This window comes from Chinchilla lanigera, unplaced genomic scaffold, assembly GCF_000276665.1.
Source record: "Chinchilla lanigera isolate Chin_1 unplaced genomic scaffold, ChiLan1.0 scaffold00121, whole genome shotgun sequence".
Lineage (NCBI taxonomy): Eukaryota > Metazoa > Chordata > Mammalia > Rodentia > Chinchillidae > Chinchilla > Chinchilla lanigera.
In genome coordinates this window covers 459,923-479,566 of record NW_004955522.1, presented here as the reverse complement: position 1 = coordinate 479,566, position 19,644 = coordinate 459,923, and the positions used below count along the sequence as shown (strand labels likewise).

General features: G+C 50.1%; 2 protein-coding genes across 4 annotated transcripts in view; both read right to left on the bottom strand.

Annotated features, from left to right (window-relative positions):
* Positions 1–10,149, bottom strand: part of Syce1l (synaptonemal complex central element protein 1-like) — a gene marked incomplete in the record, with an annotated part of 10,673 nt that extends 524 nt beyond the window's left edge. The window contains 8 exon segments of the mRNA XM_013507106.1: positions 1–132; positions 828–891; positions 1,558–1,612; positions 1,864–1,911; positions 2,408–2,482; positions 2,652–2,711; positions 4,299–4,361; positions 10,068–10,149. Of these exon segments, the coding sequence (XP_013362560.1) occupies positions 1–132; positions 828–891; positions 1,558–1,612; positions 1,864–1,911; positions 2,408–2,482; positions 2,652–2,711; positions 4,299–4,361; positions 10,068–10,128 (558 nt within the window).
* On the bottom strand, positions 9,024–19,606 carry Mon1b (MON1 secretory trafficking family member B). Of its 3 annotated transcripts, none has more exons than XM_005409338.2 (6): positions 18,790–19,606; positions 18,220–18,392; positions 15,690–16,019; positions 14,392–15,211; positions 13,895–14,042; positions 9,024–11,425 (listed from the first exon to the last, which is right to left on the bottom strand). In XM_005409338.2, the coding sequence occupies exons 2-6, from the start codon at positions 18,380–18,382 to the stop codon at positions 11,225–11,227; spliced, it is 1,662 nt and encodes a 553-aa protein (XP_005409395.1). In that variant the 5' UTR covers positions 18,383–18,392; positions 18,790–19,606; the 3' UTR covers positions 9,024–11,224. The 3 variants fall into 3 exon arrangements, 2 of the variants coding, with proteins under 2 accessions (XP_005409395.1, XP_005409394.1); XM_005409337.2 differs by lacking the exon at positions 18,790–19,606 and adding an exon at positions 18,606–18,783; XR_264610.2 differs by lacking the exon at positions 18,790–19,606 and adding an exon at positions 11,530–11,715 and having other exon boundaries at positions 11,334–11,425; positions 18,220–18,783.
* Positions 19,607–19,644: the final 38 nt, after the last annotated feature.

The window sequence follows — 19,644 nt, the reverse complement described above, 5'->3', positions numbered from 1 at the left end:
TGCGGAAGGGGCGCGGTCGTGAGGGCGCCGGGGCGAGGCCCCCTCCCCGCAGGCCGGCTCACCCTCCGCCCGCAGCTGCTCCCGGCTGCGCTCCAGGGCGCGGATCTCGCGGGCCAGTCGCTGCTCCAGCACCTGCGAGGGCAGAGGAGGCCTGTCCGCCCGCCCGACAGTCCGGACCTTGTCTCGGCCGCTCGCTCGCTCAGCTACGAACTCGGCGCGCAGGGCCCGCAGACTCCGGTCCCGCGCCGCTCCGCACCCCCGCCTCGCCCCCTGCCGGCCGTTCCGAGAACGCGCCCGCACACGTCGCCCGGGCCTCAGCCGTCCCCTTCCCTTCTGCGCCGAGCGCCTGCACCGCACCTGGCGGCCTCTTCCCCACCTCCCTCTCTGTCTTCACGGGTCACCTGCGCCGTGGCCTTCCCCAGATGACGCGCTCTGCCTGACTTTCCTGGCTACGGTCTGCCCCAAGCTAGCCTCCCCCTGCCAGCTTGGGGTAGAAGACGGCTGCCTCGCCCTGCCCGGAATGCGGCCCGAGGCGCCCTCCACCGGGTTCTGAGGCTCTCTAGGGGTTCCCGCCTGCCACTGCCAGGTGACCTCTCCAGGACCCCGGAGGAAGCGGGCTCTGCCATGCTACTGCCACATAAGCGAGCGACGGGGGTGTGGCAGCGGGGCATGGTGCACAGCGGGCAGCCTGAAGGCGAGCGGGCAGGGGGACGGGCAGGAGTCAAGGACTGTGCAGAGGCCTGGCAGGGCTGTGGGCCCTGGGCGGGTGGGCAGACTGTGAGGTCAGGAGAGGAGTGCCTTGGTGGAGGGCGGTGGCGGTGGCTCACACTGAACTCCCAGAGGTCCTTGTGCCGGACCACTAGATCCTTCAGCTGCTCTCCCGCAGCCAACCTGGGGGCCGACAGCAGGGACACAGATCACACGCCAAGGCCCACCCAGCCGCACAGGCCTTCAGGTCCTGGCCGCTGGGGAGAGGATGCTTCCGTAGCGAGACGAGGAGTGCGGGAGAAATAACGGAAGAAATGGAGAAATAATAAAAGGCTCACTGGGGGGACAGGCAGATGCCTGGGTGTGTGGGTGGTGAAGAAATGCATGGCTGGGTGGAGAGACGGCTGGGGAGACGGAGAGAGGATGAATGCATGGTCGGATGCAGGAGAAGCGATCACCTAACTGGATGACCTCGTGGGACAGACACATGGATCGGTGAAGTAAGGCATAGGTAAGAGGGTGTGTGCGTGGACGGGCAGGCGGGTGGATGAGCACACACAAGCCGATGAATGGATGGCAGAGGCTGGGTAGCTGATGGGAAAGACTTAGAGTAGCACCCGTGGATGGAATTCGTTTAATAAAGTGACGCGTGACTACACTGCCGAGTTCATCTCACCACCACCTAAGAACGGACGATGGGGGAGTCCTGCCTGGATGCTGCGTTTTAAGGGAAGGGAAATGAGGAGGGCCTATCTGAGATTCACGACGCCGGCTCTTGTTCCCTCCCCTCGGGCTGGGGGAAGAGGTGGGGCTGGGGGAAGAGGTGGGGACGTGGGGCGGGACTCTTACCTGGGAGCCTCACTTTCTCGGGCTTGGCAGTGTTGCTGGAGGATCATCAGCGCCTCTGTGGAGAGAGGAAGCTGGATGGCGCTGCCTGGGGGCGCGCTTGGGGAGAGGGGGCTGGGCGGAGGGAAGGCCCCCCTCCCCGCAGAGGACTGAGGTGTGTCCTGAAGCGAGGAGGGCACTGAGAGAGAGCTCTGAGCAGCGGGAGCACCCGAGGGAGCCCGGGTTTCCGCGGGACTCCTCTGGCTTCTCTGGGGAATAGAAGTGTGTGCGGCAGGCGTGGAATAAGGAAGACAGTGTAGCGATGGATACCTTGCTTTTTGTTCAAGACCTCCTCGAGGTGTACTTTCTCCACATTCACTGGAAAGCACAAGGGCGCTTTTAGCCGCAGGGCCACATCCCACGTTCCCACTGCAACTTCATGCAAGAGGAACATCACAGGGCCCCAGAGGAGGTGCCACCCTGCCCCATCTCCCCGGGGACCCTCCCATCCGGCTTCGCCCCCTCCGTGCCCGCCGTCCCCGTAAGTGCCAGAAGGTGAGGCCAGAAAGAAAGTGCAGAGTTCACAATGAGGGAAGCGAGGACTAACAAGTATCAAGTCAGGCAGGAATAAGGGCTTTGAAGGAGACCTCAGGCATAGAATGAGAGGGCAAGGAGAGGAAACCCTCAGAGCAGGCCTGTCAGGGCTATGTGAGCTGAGAGCCGAAGGATGACATGATGTAGCAAAAGGTCCTCTAGATTACATGGGCTCAGAGCATCGTAGACAGGGAGCAGCCGGTGCAAAGGCCCTGAGGCAGGTGCAAAAATATCAGCAGTGATCAAAGGTTCTCTAAGTTGGTCCTCCGGCCTCACTTACAGGAGTCTAATTCCCTATTCAGGGCCTCCCAGAGAGCTTGGGTCTCTCCCAGTTCCTTGCTGGATTTCTCCTTTGCTAGGCCAAGGAAGAGAAGACATTGTGTTAGTACGTCGCTCTTTTCCCACCAACAAAATCATGGCACACTCATCTTCAACCTGCCTCCCAGGGGGACAGGGTTCTTTAGATAAAGTGGAGGCATTCAAAGTCCAGGCCCTTTGTGCTGGCCCCAGCTGGCCGGAGTTACCTTGCTGAAGCTCACTAATCCGGTGAATCAGGTCCTCGATCTGTGGCTCCAGGGTCCCCTCTGAAGAAAGAAAGAAGGATTGAGCCAGAGAAGGCAGATGCCTGGCTGCCCATGGAGGTAGAGGGGGGTGGGTGCCAGGGCTCTGCTGCCTGTCCATCAACAGGCATCCCCTGAGCACCCGCAGTGTGCTGGGATCTGCAGAGGCCTTCGCAGGGCTCGCTGGGTGGGGGCGGAGGATGCTGACCAGAGACACAGGAAGCCACCTGGGTGGCGGGATCTGCTGTGAGGGGGAATACTATGTGGGAGAATAAAAGGTAACAGGTGCTTTGCTTCTTGAGAGAAGGAAGGACTCCAAATCAAGCGAGGGAAGCCGGCCCTGTGGCCTCTGGGGGTAGGCAAGGGCTGGTCTGGCTGGACTCTAGCAGGAAGGTGAGGAGGACCAGGGAACACTGGAAAGGCAGTTGACTTCAAGCCTCTAGCGTCACTGTGGAGGCTTACAGGTAGAATTCCTCGGGTGGCGGAGGCCAGGGCAGACCTCCCACCTGCCCTACCTTGCTAAAAGTGCCAGTTGCCACTTCTATCAATGTGGACTCTGGCGCTGGTCTCAATTGAGAAAGGAGGGAGACACTGCTTTTCTGTTGTCCTGGCAGCTTGCAAGTTTCCCGGTGACAGGGAGATCACTGCCCCTAGTTAGGGAGCCGCCTCTGACTTCACACAGAGCCTGTTTCAGTGCTGTGCAGGGAAAGGCCTCCCCTTCCTCCCTCTTGGGCACTAAGGACGGCGACACAGAGCTGGGGCATCAGGCTGTCCTTCCCCTGCAGGGTCCTGCTGCCGCCTATCAGTCGTCTAGAGTTGCTAAACTCAGGCCTCAGATTTTCTGAGGTCAGCAGCTCCAGCTCCTATCACTTCCAAAAGAGTGCTCTCCACAGAGCTGCTCGAATGAACAAAGCTCCCTGGGGAAGAGCGGGATTTTCGTTTTACTGAAGATGGTCAGGTCACCCATGCATTTTCAGTCCCTATGCATTTCCACTCCTGCAGTTTCTCTACATAGATGTAGTCGAGACAGCAGCCCCCGTGCACCTGTGCATGCAGCCAGAGTAGGGGCCACAGGGTTCTCTCATGTTGGGGGCAGACTGATGGGGGGTAGCACGTGAAGCTGAGACTAAGCAGGGGTCTAACTTCAAACCCAACCAGCACTCTGCTCCAGCTCTGACGTGGGTACTGGATGCAAGCTCGTTCCCAGGTTCTTCTCAACAAGCAAAGTATGGGCAGAGCAGCCCGCGCTATTTGCACATAAAAGGGCAAGACAAACAGTATATGCCAATGAGTACATTTTTTAAAAAGATACTTAAGAATGCTAAAACAGCCGCTGCTGGCCCATGGGTCACGGAAGTGGCCGGTGTGTGTGTGTGTGTGTGTGTGCGTGCGTGTGTGTGCATGCACGCTCAGGGCAGGTTTTTCTATCCTCTTAGGCTCCCTGACATTTAAACAATGGCGATGTATTTGGGGGCTCAAACATTTAAATGATATAAGAGGGCGGAAGTGCAATGAGATGATTTGCCAATATTGTGAGTCGAGGGGTCTGAGTTTGACCCCCTTCTGTAGGACTCAAAACCCTGCCCGAGGCTCAGACACAAGATACATGACCTCTCTGCAGCTTTTTCACCATTGCCAGCAAGTCTTCAGGGTTCTTCAAAAATCTGGCCCGACCTGTGGAGATGAAAACCAGAATGAAGGGGACCAGTGAGAGTGAGGAGAGGCCCAGGCCCATCCGGAGAGGGACGGGGAAGTCCCTGTGGCTGTGCAGCCCGCCCTGGGCTGGAGCCGAAGCTGCGCTGACGGCCAGGTTTCCAGCCAGTGCAGCACCTGTGCAGGACCCCGCTCCTATGTCCCTGAGGCTGTTGGTGCATGAATCAGGGTGTCTACTGATCAGCTGCTCCGGGAGGTTTCAAAAGAAACCGCAGATATCACCCTGATGGGTCTTGGTGAGGGACAGGTATAGTCTGGCTACTGCTGCTCTTCAATAAAATGCGGCTGGGTGGACACATTTCATTAAAACCGTTACTGCCCATAATGTGCAAATTCTGATGCGTTAATGAATCTAGGGAATGCTTATTCCTGGCTTCATGCATTTTAAAAATGACAAGTGCACATTACAAGACTTCTGATGGAAGAATGTAACCCTGTTTCGGAAGGATTTGTTTTCCAAAAAGGTCTACAAAACTAGAGAAATCAAAATAAAAAATACCGACTTCCCTATTTTAATAGTAACTCAGAGAAAACACACAGAGCAGGTGACTGCCAGCGGAGATGTGACCTGCATCATGCAGACCGGGAAACCCCACAGGGAAAACAATTGCAAAAAAGAATGAGGGGGAGGGAAGACCTATATTAAAAAAGATTCAAGGCATATATCCACCAAGGGCAATGGATAAACCTCATCTGATCCTCACAGATGTGCTTCTCATCATATATACTTCTGTATATTTTTATTTTGAGTCTTTGCTACTTTAAAATTCAACAACAAAACAGCAAAATATTTGTATGTTATAAACATCTTAAACTCTTTAAAACAATGATAAAAAGTCAAATTCCAGTGACCTGGGCATCTCCAAGGAAAATTAGGCAGTGAAAACTGACAGCCCAAAAGTTGGAAGGAGCAGGAAGGGATGGAAGGATAGGGGATGAAGAGATGAGTTAAATAAGACGTGTTCTGCACACGTACCAACTCCCAGTGATAAATGTAATCATTACGTCCTGCAAACATGTACTAACAGAAAGTAAATACATAGAACAACAGCTCATGAACATACAGTAGCTACAGAGAGACTGCAGAAATGCTTACCCACCAGGGTACACCCTGAAACGTCCCTCACCCACGGACTTGAAGCTTCCCAATTCCCCTCCTCAGAGATCAGTTACAAGCTATGTAATTCATATATAAGCATAGTTTCCATTTTCTGTGTAAATGGTAGTGTATCATAGTTATGTTTCACATCTTGCGTTCTTCATTTGACAATTCGCACAGCTGCATGGTGTTTTTCCGTTTACTTAAGAGCCATCTCCTACTTTTGAACACTTGGGTTCTTTCCCTTCTTTTGCTGTTACAAACAATGCCACTATGACAATCTGTATTCATTTTCTCATCTGCGGTACAGATGGAGTCTTCTGTGTGTCTGTCACCACACACCCTTCTCTTTGGGGGTCCATACTTTTTGCTATCTAAGGACACCAGTTCTTGAGTTATGGCCCACCATAATCCAGAATGACCTCATCTTAAACTGCCTTATTTTCAAATAAGGCCGTATTTTGAGGTTCTAGTGGACATACATTTGAGGAGGGACACAATTTCAGCTGGTGCATCATACTTGCACTTTCTTCTTTGTGCTTGTGTCAGAGTATATCTGCTCCACACATCCAGCATGCTGCCCAAGCCATGTGCTGCATCAGAGGGGAGGTCTATTGTCAAATTTGGCTGATAGCATGAAATTGTCTTTCATCTTTTTCAGGCCCACAAGAAACATTTCTTTTTTGTTTGTTTGTTTGTTTTCTGGTACTGGGAATTGAACTCACGACCTTACGCCTGCCAGGCAGGTGCTGTGCCGTTGAGCTAAATCCCCAGCCCCAAAGAAACCTTTCTAAATCTTATTAGCCAAGCTATGTTTTTTTGTATGTTTGTTTGTTTTCCATCTTTTTGAGACAAGGTCTTGCTATGTAGTTCAGGCTGGTCTTGAACTCACTATGTAGCCCAGGCTGGCCTCAAACTCATGGCGATCCTCCTGCCTCAGCCTCCCAAGTGCTGGGATTACAGGTGTGTGCCACCACGCCCGGCAGCCAAGTTATGTTCTTAATCGTTCTCAGTTTTTGCCAATCTGATAGGCAGAGAATAGTTTCATTCCAAACTTTCTGGCAGTAAATATCAAATTATCCTCATCTCTTCTGGCTCAGAAATTCCATTCTTAGGAAAGCATCCTAAAGGAGTAGTTATGGATGGTGGGCAACTGGTCATTGTTTCATCATTTGCAATCTTAAAATGTGGACGTAACCTGCATATATCTTAGGGGATTATTTGCAGCACATTTGGAAGATGGAATTCTTTACAGCCATTAAAATGATATAGTAAGTTATTTTTAACCTGAGCTTATTAAATTTTGTTGAAATGTCTGGTGACATCTTTTCTACACCTTTTTGCCTGGCCAGAAGTCTTTCATAAATTACTATGCATTAGTTTAATTTTGCATTTTAATTTTCTAGTTACCTAGATTATAAACACATGCAGAATATAGGAATAAAAATAAAAGTGTCCTGACACCAACAGCCCCTTCTCCAAGTCAGTCCCCTTTCCAGAGCCACTGCCAGTTTACTGACAGCATTCAAATCTTATAATAGCACATACTACTTTAATTCTTATTTTCTTACCCATGTAATATTCAAGAATTTTACATGCTACAAAAATACATGAAGTTATAAATAAAAAATTCCCCTTCTCTCCTGGGGCCTAAATCTTGCTGTTCAGATAAAATCACCACCAGCAGGGTTTTTCCTCTTGAGACATTTTAATTCTGAAGACATTTTTCATGTTTGGAAGTGAAAAAAAAAACACTTTAGTAAGTAGATGGAGAGGTGTTTTTGATTTAATATTGCATGAAACGTTTCAAAGGGACATGAAAGGATATATGAAGTCATACCATACTCAACTCCAATGTACTAATGACCGAGATCTAACAGTTGTTAATATTCATCCATATTTGCTTCAGTTGTTTTTATTGTGTTAAAATAGCTTTAAGCAAGCCTTGACAGCCTCCTTGACATTTCACTTCTACTACTTCACTGAGTCCCAACTACTTAAGGACATTTTCCAGTGACCCAACTCCTACCCGATGACATGAATGGTCACCCTGTAATATTACCGACACTCAGACCGAATGTAATTTTTGATTGTCCCCACATCTTTTACAGTTGGCTTCACATCCGTTACAGTTGGCTTCACATCTTTTACAGTTGGCTTCACATCCGTTACAGTTGGCTTCACATCTTTTACAGTTGGCTTTTGCAACTTTCTGCAAAAGGTCCATGTGTATTCTTCCTCTCCACTTCTTTGCTAGACTTAGTCATAAGATAAAGCCGAGAGCTATTGATAAGTACATCTTTTAGACAATCTAACATCTTGATAAAAATAATTTTTAAATTCCATGTTACAAGAGAAGAGTCTGCAGAGGGAGTCCCCTTTCAGATATTTTATTTTGAAATAATTTCAGATGTACACAAAAGTTGTAGAACTAGGCCACCATGCTTCCACTTGACCTTGTATCACATTCCCTATCTTAGCTTCTGCACTGTAAGTTGCAGATGTTATGGTCCAATGTTCCTTAATATTCTAGTGTGTATTTCCTATATACAGAGGAAATCTGCATAGTAACCACAGTATAACCATGAAACTCTGGATATTAATCCTGATCCAATACTAATATATGATCCTCAGCTGCCAAATTTTTCCCTCTTCCCTTTTATATTTTAAAATACATAGTACTACTTAAATTTTCCCAAAAGAAAAAAATCACACAAATGCCTCCACCTCTGCATCACCCCCAAAATTTGAGTTCCTTATCCAGTTATCGGGTAAGCTATTAACTTTCAGCTCTTTGTCTGTTTAACACAGAAAGCAATACACACTCTCCATTCTTTCTGTTTCAGTCCCAACGGGCTCTCACGGCTTTTTTTTTTGGGGGGGGGAGCTCTGTATCAATGGAAGATCTTTTATTTTTTTCATTTTTTTGAGACAGAATCTCACCATGTAGTTCAGGCTGACCTTGAACTCATTATGTAGCCTAGGCTGGCCTCAAACTCACAGCAGTCCTCCTACTTCAGCCTCCCAAGTGCTGGGATCATAGACATTTGACATCCACACCTGGGTGAATAATGATCTTATCCATTAATACTTACTTTTATCTGCCTCTCAGATATAAAAAAAAAATCCACCCCCACTCAGGCTCTCCAGTGTGCATGGACATACAGATTTAGCCATTTCTATGATTATTCCTTGTATTTCGCCTCCGTTAACACTCCAGTGATCACTTCTAGCCCATGCAACTATGTACTTTCCTATAATTGCTTAGCATGGTGACTACAGATGTGGAAGGCATTTTAGATCCTGCAAATACTCTTCCAAATTGCCCACAGCAAAACCCTTACTGGTCAGTTCTCCTCCTGCTGAGGCAAGAGAAGGTAGGTATTGCCTCAGAATCATCAGTGCTAGATATTATCCCCTCCTTTATATAAAGCTAATGTGAAGGGTTAGAAATCCCACCGCAATGTTTTCCAATATTCTCCATTGCTGCAGATAATCATAAATTCAATTTTGAGGAAATGTGAAAGGTAGTGATAGTTCTTTATTTAAATCACAGTGGCAGCTATATTATATACTTAATGTATCTGTCTAATTTTTTTTTTTTTGAAAGTAGAACTCTCTACCAGCAGCTCTAAGACAACACTCTAGATTCAAGTTCTTTCATTATTCACACATCAAAAATTACTGACCACCATCTATGTGCCAAACAGGCATTGCTTTAGGTATTGGGGAGACCGCAGTAAACAGTCTTTGTTCTCATGGAGCTCACATCGTCGGACAGATAATAGACAATCACTTTGATGTCTGCACGTAAGTGTGACAAGATGTAATCTCAATGTGTTTATTATTATACTGATTTAAAGAGTGCAGGAAGGGAACAGATAAATGAAGGGTAGGAAACCGAATCTCTGTTGAGTCAGAGTGACAGGTACATGGATATTCCTCATGCTGTTTTCTCTACTTGGCTGTATTTTGAAAATCTCTAAAAAGAAATTGCTAGAGGCATACTAGTGGATTATTACCTTGGGGACACCCCTCCCCGCTGCGGGTCTACAATTTCTAATAGTTTCTAGGCTGACTTACCACCACCACCACCACCCCAGCTCCAACCTGGGGGATCAACTGTCATCATCAAACAAGTCACACGAGAACAAATGTTTGAGGGGAAAGCCATTCTCGATTAAGAATCCAGATAGTGTCATCTAGGTTGGCTGTGAAATGCTGATACTGGGAAATCAGCTAATTTTCTAAGGCGTGCCAGCAGCAAAAAAAATTTTTTAATGCCTTGCCGCGTTTCATTTGAAGAGATTCGTATGCATTATTTGTTGGTTACTTAAAAATAACTGAACAATTCAATAAAATTGACAAAAGTTAACCTAGGTGATGAGAATGTGCATGTTATTTATTTCCACTTTGTGGAACAGTTAAAAGTTTCGATAATAAAAGGCTTAAAATTTTACTTCTTTTTCAAAAAGCTACTGCTGTCATCGTCGTGTTATTGTAATGGTCGAATCCTCCCTCCCTTCAGTCCCTGGTGGGAAAGAAGGCTGACCACCAGCCCTCGCTACCTTCACCGTCCTCCATGGCTTCTGATGACTCCTCCGTCAAACGCTCCACGTTCTCCGCCATTTTCCAACGCGAGTCTTCCTGTAGCGTCTTGGACGATGATTGGTTTAAAAAAAAAAGAAAAAAAAAAAAAACTCACCCAGACGAGTGCGCATGCGCACTAAACAACGTCATACCATTAGTTCACCAAGCTTGGGAATTGCCTATCTACTGAGCATGCGCAGAATATCTGCGCTCCCTCCCGCACCCAGCTACCCCCAGCATACATGCGTATACCCACCAGGCCATAACTGGTTTTAGACGAACACGAGCAGTACCAGGTTACTGGGCAGTTGGGGAATGAGGTTGTACACACATGCAAACTCTCAGGAGATCTCTCCTTTATATAGATTGCTTGTGTTGTTGCAGGTTGCCAGGGCCTGGGGGACATGTGCATATGATATGTAGTGGTACATGAGTTTGAATCCCTTTCTAGTTCGTAAATCTTCATTAAAGAGCCCATGTGAGTTACTTGTTTGATGGATAAATAAGATGAGCTTTAGAAGCAAATTACACCTCCTTTCTCAGCCAGTGTGCGAGAACTTAGGTAGCGCAGATCCTGCATTACACAGGTGGCTACTGGAGGCCACTTTCTCATTAATACCAGAAGTAGCCATCATTAAAAGGGCTCGTTTTTTGGCAGAGTTTAGATAAAGAATAAAGGAATATTCTTGTGGGGCTTCGTTTTAGGCTTTTTATGTAGATTTCCTTTTTCTAAATACCTTCAGGCTGGTTTGGGGCACAGGTTGACCCACGTTCCCAATTCACCCGACACCTGGCCAGCCCTGCACATTCAGGGCTCGGTCCAACGGGAAAGAGACTTTGAAGCAGGTTTAGAGGGGCTGCCCCTGACGGAGGCTGGATCATCATCCACAGTGAGGAGGTGAGGCAGAGGGAGGAGACCTAGGACTTTCTCTAGAGGTGGTGGTGCATGATGGGACTAGAAGGGCACACTGTGCCCCTGGCTGCCGCCAGCCATCTCCCATTTTGGGCAGCTTTCATATGCTGCCCAACTGCTCAGGGAGACAGGTACCAGCCACTGACAGATGCCCACGTTTTTGGTGTGGAGACAGAAGGCAGAAGCCAAGGGGGTCACTCCCAGCAGTCTGAGCTCTACCATTCAGAGTCCAGTGAACAAGCCATTGTGGGGAGCCTGGTCCGCAGAGGTGGCTGGGGGTGTGGAGTACTTGGGTGGGCAACGGATGAAGAGTCGGTCCTCCTCTTTCTTCACCCAGCGCAGGAGTTTGGTCACTACCAAAATGGCACCTGCTTTGGTCACCAGGGGGCTGAGGCAGGTATAGAGCTCGAATTTGGAGGTCACCTAGGGGTTTGGGAAAAGACAGAGTCAGGTCAGAGCTGAACAAGGACCATCCTGTCTACCCTAACCCAGCCCCACGTTTGCCTCCTGCAGCCTGGAAGATGTACCTGGCGGCCATGCCCATTTGGTGCTGCTTCAACACTAGGCTGTGACAGGTAAGCTGATATTTTTGGGTCACTGATGGGCCAGGGGTTCTCAGCTGGGCCTAGAGGTTAACCAAACCCACTGGCTTCAGCTGGGTGATAGAGCCTGTTTGTGTGTGGTTTCTGTTGGGCCTTCAGTTTATCTGTGGACTGGGGATAAAAATAACAATGCTTAATGTTTAGTAAGCGATCACAGTGGTGCCTCGGTTCACAAACTTAATCCTTTCCATGATTCTGGTTGCAAACCTAATTGGACAAGAACAAAATCAAATTTTCCCACAAGGTCAAGCCTGAACCTAACCCCTGAATTTGGTTCAGCGCATTTGCTTCACTGAATTCGGTTCTCATCCCATTCGCTTTGCGACCAGAATTGTGGCAAGAATTAAACTTGTAAACTGAGAGGCACCCTTGTTCTCTATAAATAAAGGTCCTGTTCTGAGCACCACAGGGCTATTTTCATCATTCACAGCCTGGCCAGAGTATAAAGAAGACTCAATTTAAATCCTCATGCCAACCTGAGAGATGTGACCCCACCCTCCATGGTCACCAGTCACTTGAGGTGCTACTTTCCACTGCTCTCTCTTTGGTTCCCTCTGTTCTTTCTTTGCTGTTCCTCAACCACAGCTTGGCTCAGCCCCACATCACTGCATCTGCAGAGTCCCTCCCTTCCGCTAGGGGTGTTCTCTTCCAGACACCGACATGGCTCACTACCTCTCTCTCCATTTAGAGGCTATCTCAGGAAGGCCTCCACTGACCACCTGATTTCAAATCCTGGGCCTACTGGATGTTGGTTTTTAAATGCCAGTCTCCACTAAAAGGCACAAAGACTCTAGCATCAACACAGAGAAAGTCAGGTGAGCAGCATTTACAAAACGATGGGACATGTCAGACACACAGGGACCAGCCTGGCTACCTGAGGGCTCCCACTGGCTCCATCAGAGACAACTGCAGAACCAAAATAAATGTTAGAAGAACACTGTAGCCCACTGAATTAAAGAGAAACCCACAATACCATTATCTGCATAAAATTAAAACTTCAACTAGTAGAAGGGAAATTTCTTCCTTATGCTAGAGTCTCAAACAATAAATGTAGAAGGAATGGAGATGGAAGTAGAAAATGCAGTATTGGGCAAACACCAGACTTGTAACTATTGTAAGTTAAAATCATTAACTGATATTAAGTTAGAGGGTGAAAGTAGCATGATGAACAGGACACTAACTGATGTCTTAACCAGAGGTATTTTAAGCAACAAGGTGACACCATCAACAATGGGACAGACTGACGTTATGCGCCTTGATACGATGCAGAGAAGGGTGCATGTCACTTCTGTGAGATTCCTGCCCAAAAGCCATGACCTCAATTTAATCATGATACAACATTAAAAAGAGAAAAGCAAGGGGCATTCTATAAGCTAATCCACTTTCTTCAAAAGTGTCAAAGCTGTGGGACAGACACACACACACACACGCTCACACACTCTGGTGAAACGTTCCAGAATAAATAAGGCCAGAGAGACACAATAAATCAGTCTCCCATGTGATTTGGACTATATTTTGGACTAGTAAAGAGACATGGATAGGATAACTGATAAAATCTGAATGAAGTCTCCGAGCTAAATGTGATTGAACCAGTTTTTAACTTCCTGGTTTTGGTGAGTGACTGTGGTTTCGTAGATGTTAACCTTTGGAGAAAGTAGGTGAAGGAACTCTTTAAGGGAAGTCTTTGCACTATTTTTGCAACTCTTAGGTCTAGGATTACTTGAAAATTAAAACTTCAAATAATTAAAAAAATCCTCAACCTAGAACAAGTTCTGATACATAACAGATATACAATAAATTATTTAATAAATAAGTCACAGAGCATGGGAGAGGTGCCATTTCTATGCGGTCATCCTTGATTGGCTTCCTTCTATAGTTGACCTTTGCAGACCTACAGGAAATGAGGCAGCAGTCCAGGAAAGGACGGGCACCCCCAGAGAGGGCACGGCATGGGACCAAGCGTGTAACATTCACAGAATGTTGGGGGTGGCCGGGGGGGCGGGGCAGGGAATTGGCAGGCAGTGACGGTTGCTAATGGGCTCTCTTGAAAGTCGAAGACACTACACTGGCTGTTAGTGGAGGACAAGCACACAGGACAGGGGTAATGTAGGGTTGGAGGCAGTGGTTCAAAGATAAAGGTGTGATGCTACAGACAAGAACTACAGGCAAAGCATAGCTCAGGCGAGGGCGTGGTATGCTTAATGAAGGCTGCTGTGATTGGAGGAGCTACATTTAGGAAAAAGAGGCTTGAAGTGGGGAGTTAATTCCCTCTAGGCCCTGTCTGACTCACCCAGGCCAGCAGCGTCTCCTTCTCAGCCACGTGGTAAATGAGGCGCAGCGGTCTGGAGGCGCTGTGCAGGCGAGCGTGCAGGCGGTGGTACAGGTCCGACAGCCGCTGCCGCTCCTCCTCTCTACTGTATGGGGCTTCTAGCTCAGGGCTGCCGCGGAGGGAGTGGAGGACAAGGTTAGTCATGGGCCTACTTGGCTGACCCAGCTTCTCTGTCTAGGGATTTTAACTCAGTTACAGAGCTGGGCCTTTCCTGAGGATTCTTAGTGACTACAAGCAAGGCTTCCCCCATCAAAGTAAGGGACTTCCTGAGTATGGTGTTCTCTCCGCTAAAGCAGGGGCTCCTTACGTTGGCAGCTGAGCCTCTGTCATCAGAGAACTGTTCTGGTCATTCTTTCAAGAACATGACTGGGTATCTTGTCTACGTCCTATCCACAGGATGCTGACCCTCCTGGTTAGAAATTCCTACCGGGGAAACTGCTCGCAGGGTCTGGGCCCACCTGGTAAACTGGGGCAGCTGGCGATGATGGTCAGGGATGTCCAGTGGCTTATAGAGGAAGTGCCGGAGGCCAGGTGCCCCCACAGCCTGCACGCTGTAGGCAGGGGCGCTGGCCGCCTGGGCACTGGAGAAGTTGGCAGCCTCCCCAAGGGCACGCAGGGCGCCGAGAGTGCGCATCCCATCTTCCACCAGGCGCCGGCAGGCGGCCATGGCATGAAAGGCTTCGCGTTGGGTGCCAAGCAGCAGCAGGCAGACAGGCATGGAGTCCAGGCGGGCAACATAAGCGTAGAAGAAACCATCGGGGTTGAAGCGGGGCAGGCACACAGGTGCCCACGCCTCACCCGCTGCAAAGGCTGGTGCCCCCACCCAGTCGAGCAACAGCTGCAGGTCAGCCGGGTCCAGCCGGCACTCGGCCAGCACGTTCCGTTCCTGGGCTGCTGTTATCAGTCGGCCACCGACTGCCAGCACGGACAGTGCCAGGCCAGGTGCTGTGCAGCGCCGCAGCAGCGTGCCTAGTGCTTCCCGCAGCGGGCGGGCAAGCGGCACGCAGCGCACGGCGCCCAGGAGCAAGGCTCCAGGGTCTCGCTCCACGTTGTCCAGAAGCCGGTCCAGCGTGCGCTCTGAGCCAGCCAGCAGGCGGCGGAGGTCGTAGTTCTGCTTGTGTGCGAAGATGCGGGCCACGCTTGCACGCGTCAGTGTGCTCACAATCTGTGCGTGCACGGCTAGTAGCTCCCCTCGGAGCTGGGCTGCTGATTGAGGAGTCCGTGACATGGCCACCAGAAGCAGGGGGCCCTGCTGTAGGAACACCAGCTTGTGGTCCTCTGGAGGAGGGCAGGGGTAGAGATGGATCAGGAGCGACCCAACGCACGCACCACGCCTGGCCCAATCCATTGCACCACTCTGGCACCCGGACTAGGGCAAGGACAAACACTGTAGGGGAGTACAGACACTGTAGAGTCACAATGGGATGTTAAGGGACAGCATGGAGTGGGGATGGTGGGGACAGTGACATAGAGCAAAGACTGACACAGAGCTAGGACACCCAGCTCAGCCCACAGCCCCTAAAGCCACGACAATGGAGCATCTAGCTAATTACTCAGATTCCAGTCCCTCAGAACCCAGCAGGCTAAACAGAGAAGGACAGACCCCACACACAGTCAGACCTCTGGCTGGCTCACCTTAGGTTGGCTGGCTGGTGCCTTGGGTAGCAGGCAGGCAGAGAGACACACCCACCCATGGCTGGCCAGCCTGCCATATTCCTGGTCAGGTCCCCATTCTGCTTCCCACCCCTTTGCTCACCGGCATAGATGGCGCGGATGTTATCGCCTGCGCTCTGCACGAAGGACACCAGGGCTGTCATCACACCCATGGTAGCTGACAATGCCTCCACGCTACCGTACCGCGAGTAGATGGGCTTGCCAGCCTCGCTCAGCACGAACACGTGCTTCCTCTGGTTGCGCCAGTCCTCGTCACTGGGGTCCCCGGCCTGGCCCCCAGAGCCACTCTCTGGACCATGAACGGGACTACTGTCTGAGGCTGCAGAACTCCAGTGTTCACGGGTGCTTGAGGGGACCTCTGCCTGGGGCAGTGGTGACAGGCGGCTGGGAGGCTCATCCTTGCCTTCAGATCCTAAAAGGGAGCCCTTGGTGCGTTACCGGTCTGTAGACCCCACTAACCACATGAGGCTCCCAAGGACCCACCAAGCCCTTACCCACCTCCCTGCAACTTCTGTGTGCTGACGAAGACCTCTGAGTGTCTCCCTTGCTGCTCAGTGACCAGTGACTCCCCGTGGGAGGACTGGGGCCTCTCTAATGATATCTACTAAGTTCCCACGATCCCCTTAAAACCCAAATAACCCTGTTCAATTTTATTTTAACCAGTAGATTCTCTATATCCCTGTGTCACTTATTCCCTTTCAGCTGCCATTTCCAAGTCTTCAAAGCATCACTGTCTCTCAGTGACCATTAATAGCATCGCGGGTGCCCCATTAACTCCTCTGCTCCATTATTTATTCTCCTGGTATCTACTCTCCTCTCACCATTAACACCTACTGATATCTGATCTCCACATGCACTAACTCCCCAACCTTTCATTCTCATGGGTGCCTACTGATCTCTGACTCCTTCTGACTTTCTCAGCAAACTATTTATACTTTGAATGATGTTCATTAGTTTATTAATTCTCCCAGTGGCTATCATTAATATCCACTAACAAGCTAGGTACATGGAAGCAGGAGGATTGCAACTGTGAGTCCAGGCTTGGCAACTCAGTAAGACCCTGTCTCAAAATAAAAAACATACACACACACACACACAAAAGAGGGAGGAGGCTGAGGTTTTAGGTTCAGTGTCTCATACTGGGGGACAAAAAAAGCCATTGACACCCAGGTGTTCAGGACTCTCCTAACCCCTTATTCACTTCCTCTATTTACTTCCACTAAGATATTAACACCTTCCCAAGGACACCTCATGTGTCACTAAACCACTAATATGTGTGTCTTCAAGGACTCTCAATGACTGCCCCCACCAACAAATTATTTTACCCTATGACTGATCTTCAACAATGTAAATTCCGGGTGCCCACCAATCCTCACTGATCCCCTTTTCTATCACAATGACTTTACACCCAATTCCCACATCCACTTCTTTCACGCCAATGGCCACCATGAACCTCCCTTAATAAGGACTTTTCAAGACCCACACTGAAGTTCTCCATAACCATTAACATTCACTAAGCCACAAGCTTAGTGACTCCTCCTGCATGCTGACACACAGTTATTCCCACTGCTGTCCACTGACTCACCCAAGGACAACCATTATCCATTTGCAGCTATATCTCTAATTTTCCCATAAAATCTCAGGGATCTCATTTTCTTTCAATGGCATTCAGTGACATCCCCTTATCTCCAAATACCAACTACCCCTCCTAATAACTGCCAGTACCTGCCAGAGATTCCAAAGTCCTAAAAGATCCCACCCATTTACCGTCAGTGATGTCTGCTGACATTGCCCAGTGACCCCATTAAGATCCACGAATTCTAAAATAACTAATAAGCAGTGTTTCCCAGTGACTTCCACTGATTCCCCAGTAACACCTTTGCACATCCACTATCTGGTGTTACACGCCACTCCCCAGCAAAACGATCACCTCTCTCCAAATCTCACCGATCTTCTTATCGCACTGATTACCATTAACACACACTAGCATTTGATTCCTTCACGACCCCAACAACCCTCTACTCATTCTTCAATAATGTAGGCACTGAGCGCTCAGTAGTCCCCACTGATCTCTTTTCCTATCGCAATGATTTTACACCCCAGTGCCCCCAAACACTAACTTCTAAATAGTTCCTCCTTTGACTTTACTCGTGTTCATTAACTTAAATACCCCAAACCCCCCAGGGCCCTCTCTGACACCAGCTGGGCCCTTTCTGATCCTCACTCACCTGAACTCACACCAAATACATTCTGGTTTTCCCAGAACTGAGAGGTTTCTGAGGATAAATGTTCATCCACTGCTAGAATGGATATATGCCTGGAAAAACAGGGATGGTCCCTCTCCCTGCCCCTGATCCTTCACATCCATCTGCCCAGTACCACGGAACTGCCCTTGGTGACACCAGCTGATACCTACTGACTTCATCTGTCAATGATTTAAACTATACCAGCGAGTCTACCATTTCCTCCTGCTGACTTAACTGTGCTTCAAGCTACTTCCCCGAGTCCCCAAACTCCTCACCGATCTTCCATTAATCCTCCTTCTCCCTCGCCCAGCGCAACCTCCCTCACACCCGGATTCCCTCCAAGACCCTAGCCAGGGCGGCCTATACCTGTTTCCTCCGGGTCCGCGTCTCCGGGATCCGGCGGGCCCGACCGAACTCCACGATCTCCAGCCTCCTCGCCTGGGAACTGCGTGCCCTCCAAGTCCTGCGTGTCCTCCAAGTCCTGCGCGCCCCCGGGAGCCGGGGCAGCAGCGTCTCCGCCGGCCTCCATCTGCACATCCCTGGGGGGAAGGGGAATCGAGGGTGACAGGCAGCCAAAGAAACTTCTCAGCAGCCTCTACAGCGCCAGGCCCCCTGGACACATGCCCAGGGCTTGTTTCCCCCACGGCTTTCAACGGGATGAAACATCCACAGTCGTGTCCAAATACTTGCAGCCTCCGGCACTTTCCGCAGAGAGGCTGCAGCGGCCTGAGGAAACAAACACACAGAAACACCTGTTCCCAGCCCTGTATCTCAGCCGGTCCGACTCCCGGAGCCCAGGCAGCACCACACTTCCGGGTGCCGCCGCGGTTCGGCCACACTTCCGGAAACGACGCCTCACAGAAGACACTTCCGGTTACAGAGCTCCAGTCGCTCCCCACGACACCTCTCTCCCACCTTCTACTGGTGTTCCCCCACCGTTACGATGGCGCGCGCCTCTCCAGGATCTACTTCGGATCAAGTCTGGAACCCAGGACAGGACTTCTGTACTGTCCCAAGGAACCGGCTGCAGCACCGAAGCAGGGCGGGAGCTGCCCACGTCTCTCGCTGTGCCTGCCGGCGTCAGGGGGGTGCGGCCCGTTCAGCCAATCCTGGCGTATAGAGGGCGGGCCTTTCTGCCTCTGGCCCAATCCGGAGGAGTCCGTTGCCTTCCGCCAGCCCAGTCCAAAACGTATCCTACTTGGCATCGGCTGATGATATCTCCCTGGACCCACTGAAGGGGTCTCTGTCCTCACATGAGGACTTTTACAGCCTGTTATGGATACAGCCGGTCCAAAAATGGCCCCACAAGTGAGGCTGGGAACAGGTAGTTTCACTCTTTATCTGCCAAAAAAGGCTGGAATGGGGTAAGATTCGGTGGGTTGGAGCGGATGCTTGAGTAGCAGTGTTTGTGTCCAATCGGAGTGTGGCGCGCAGTCTGCTCAGCCTATAAGACTCTGTTCCTAAAGTAAGAGGCGGGCCTCGGAAATGGGAGTTACTCGTGGGTCTCTGTAATCGTCAGCCGAAGGGCTCGACGGCCCGGACATCCTTGGGGCACCCGAGAATGGCGCTGGGAAAACAAAGGTGCAGGATGGACAGTGTTTATCCAGACGAGCGAAAGTCCTCCCTGACGGCCCTTGCCTCCATGGGATCTGTGGCGGAACCATGCAGATTACGCTTCTAGGCCTAAAGGGGAGGGGTGCGCTGGTGGGCGCGGCTTTGAGGGCCTTCTACGTCTTCGTTGGTTGACGACGGCGCCGCACCGCCCCCTGCGCAGCACTATTGGCTAACTGG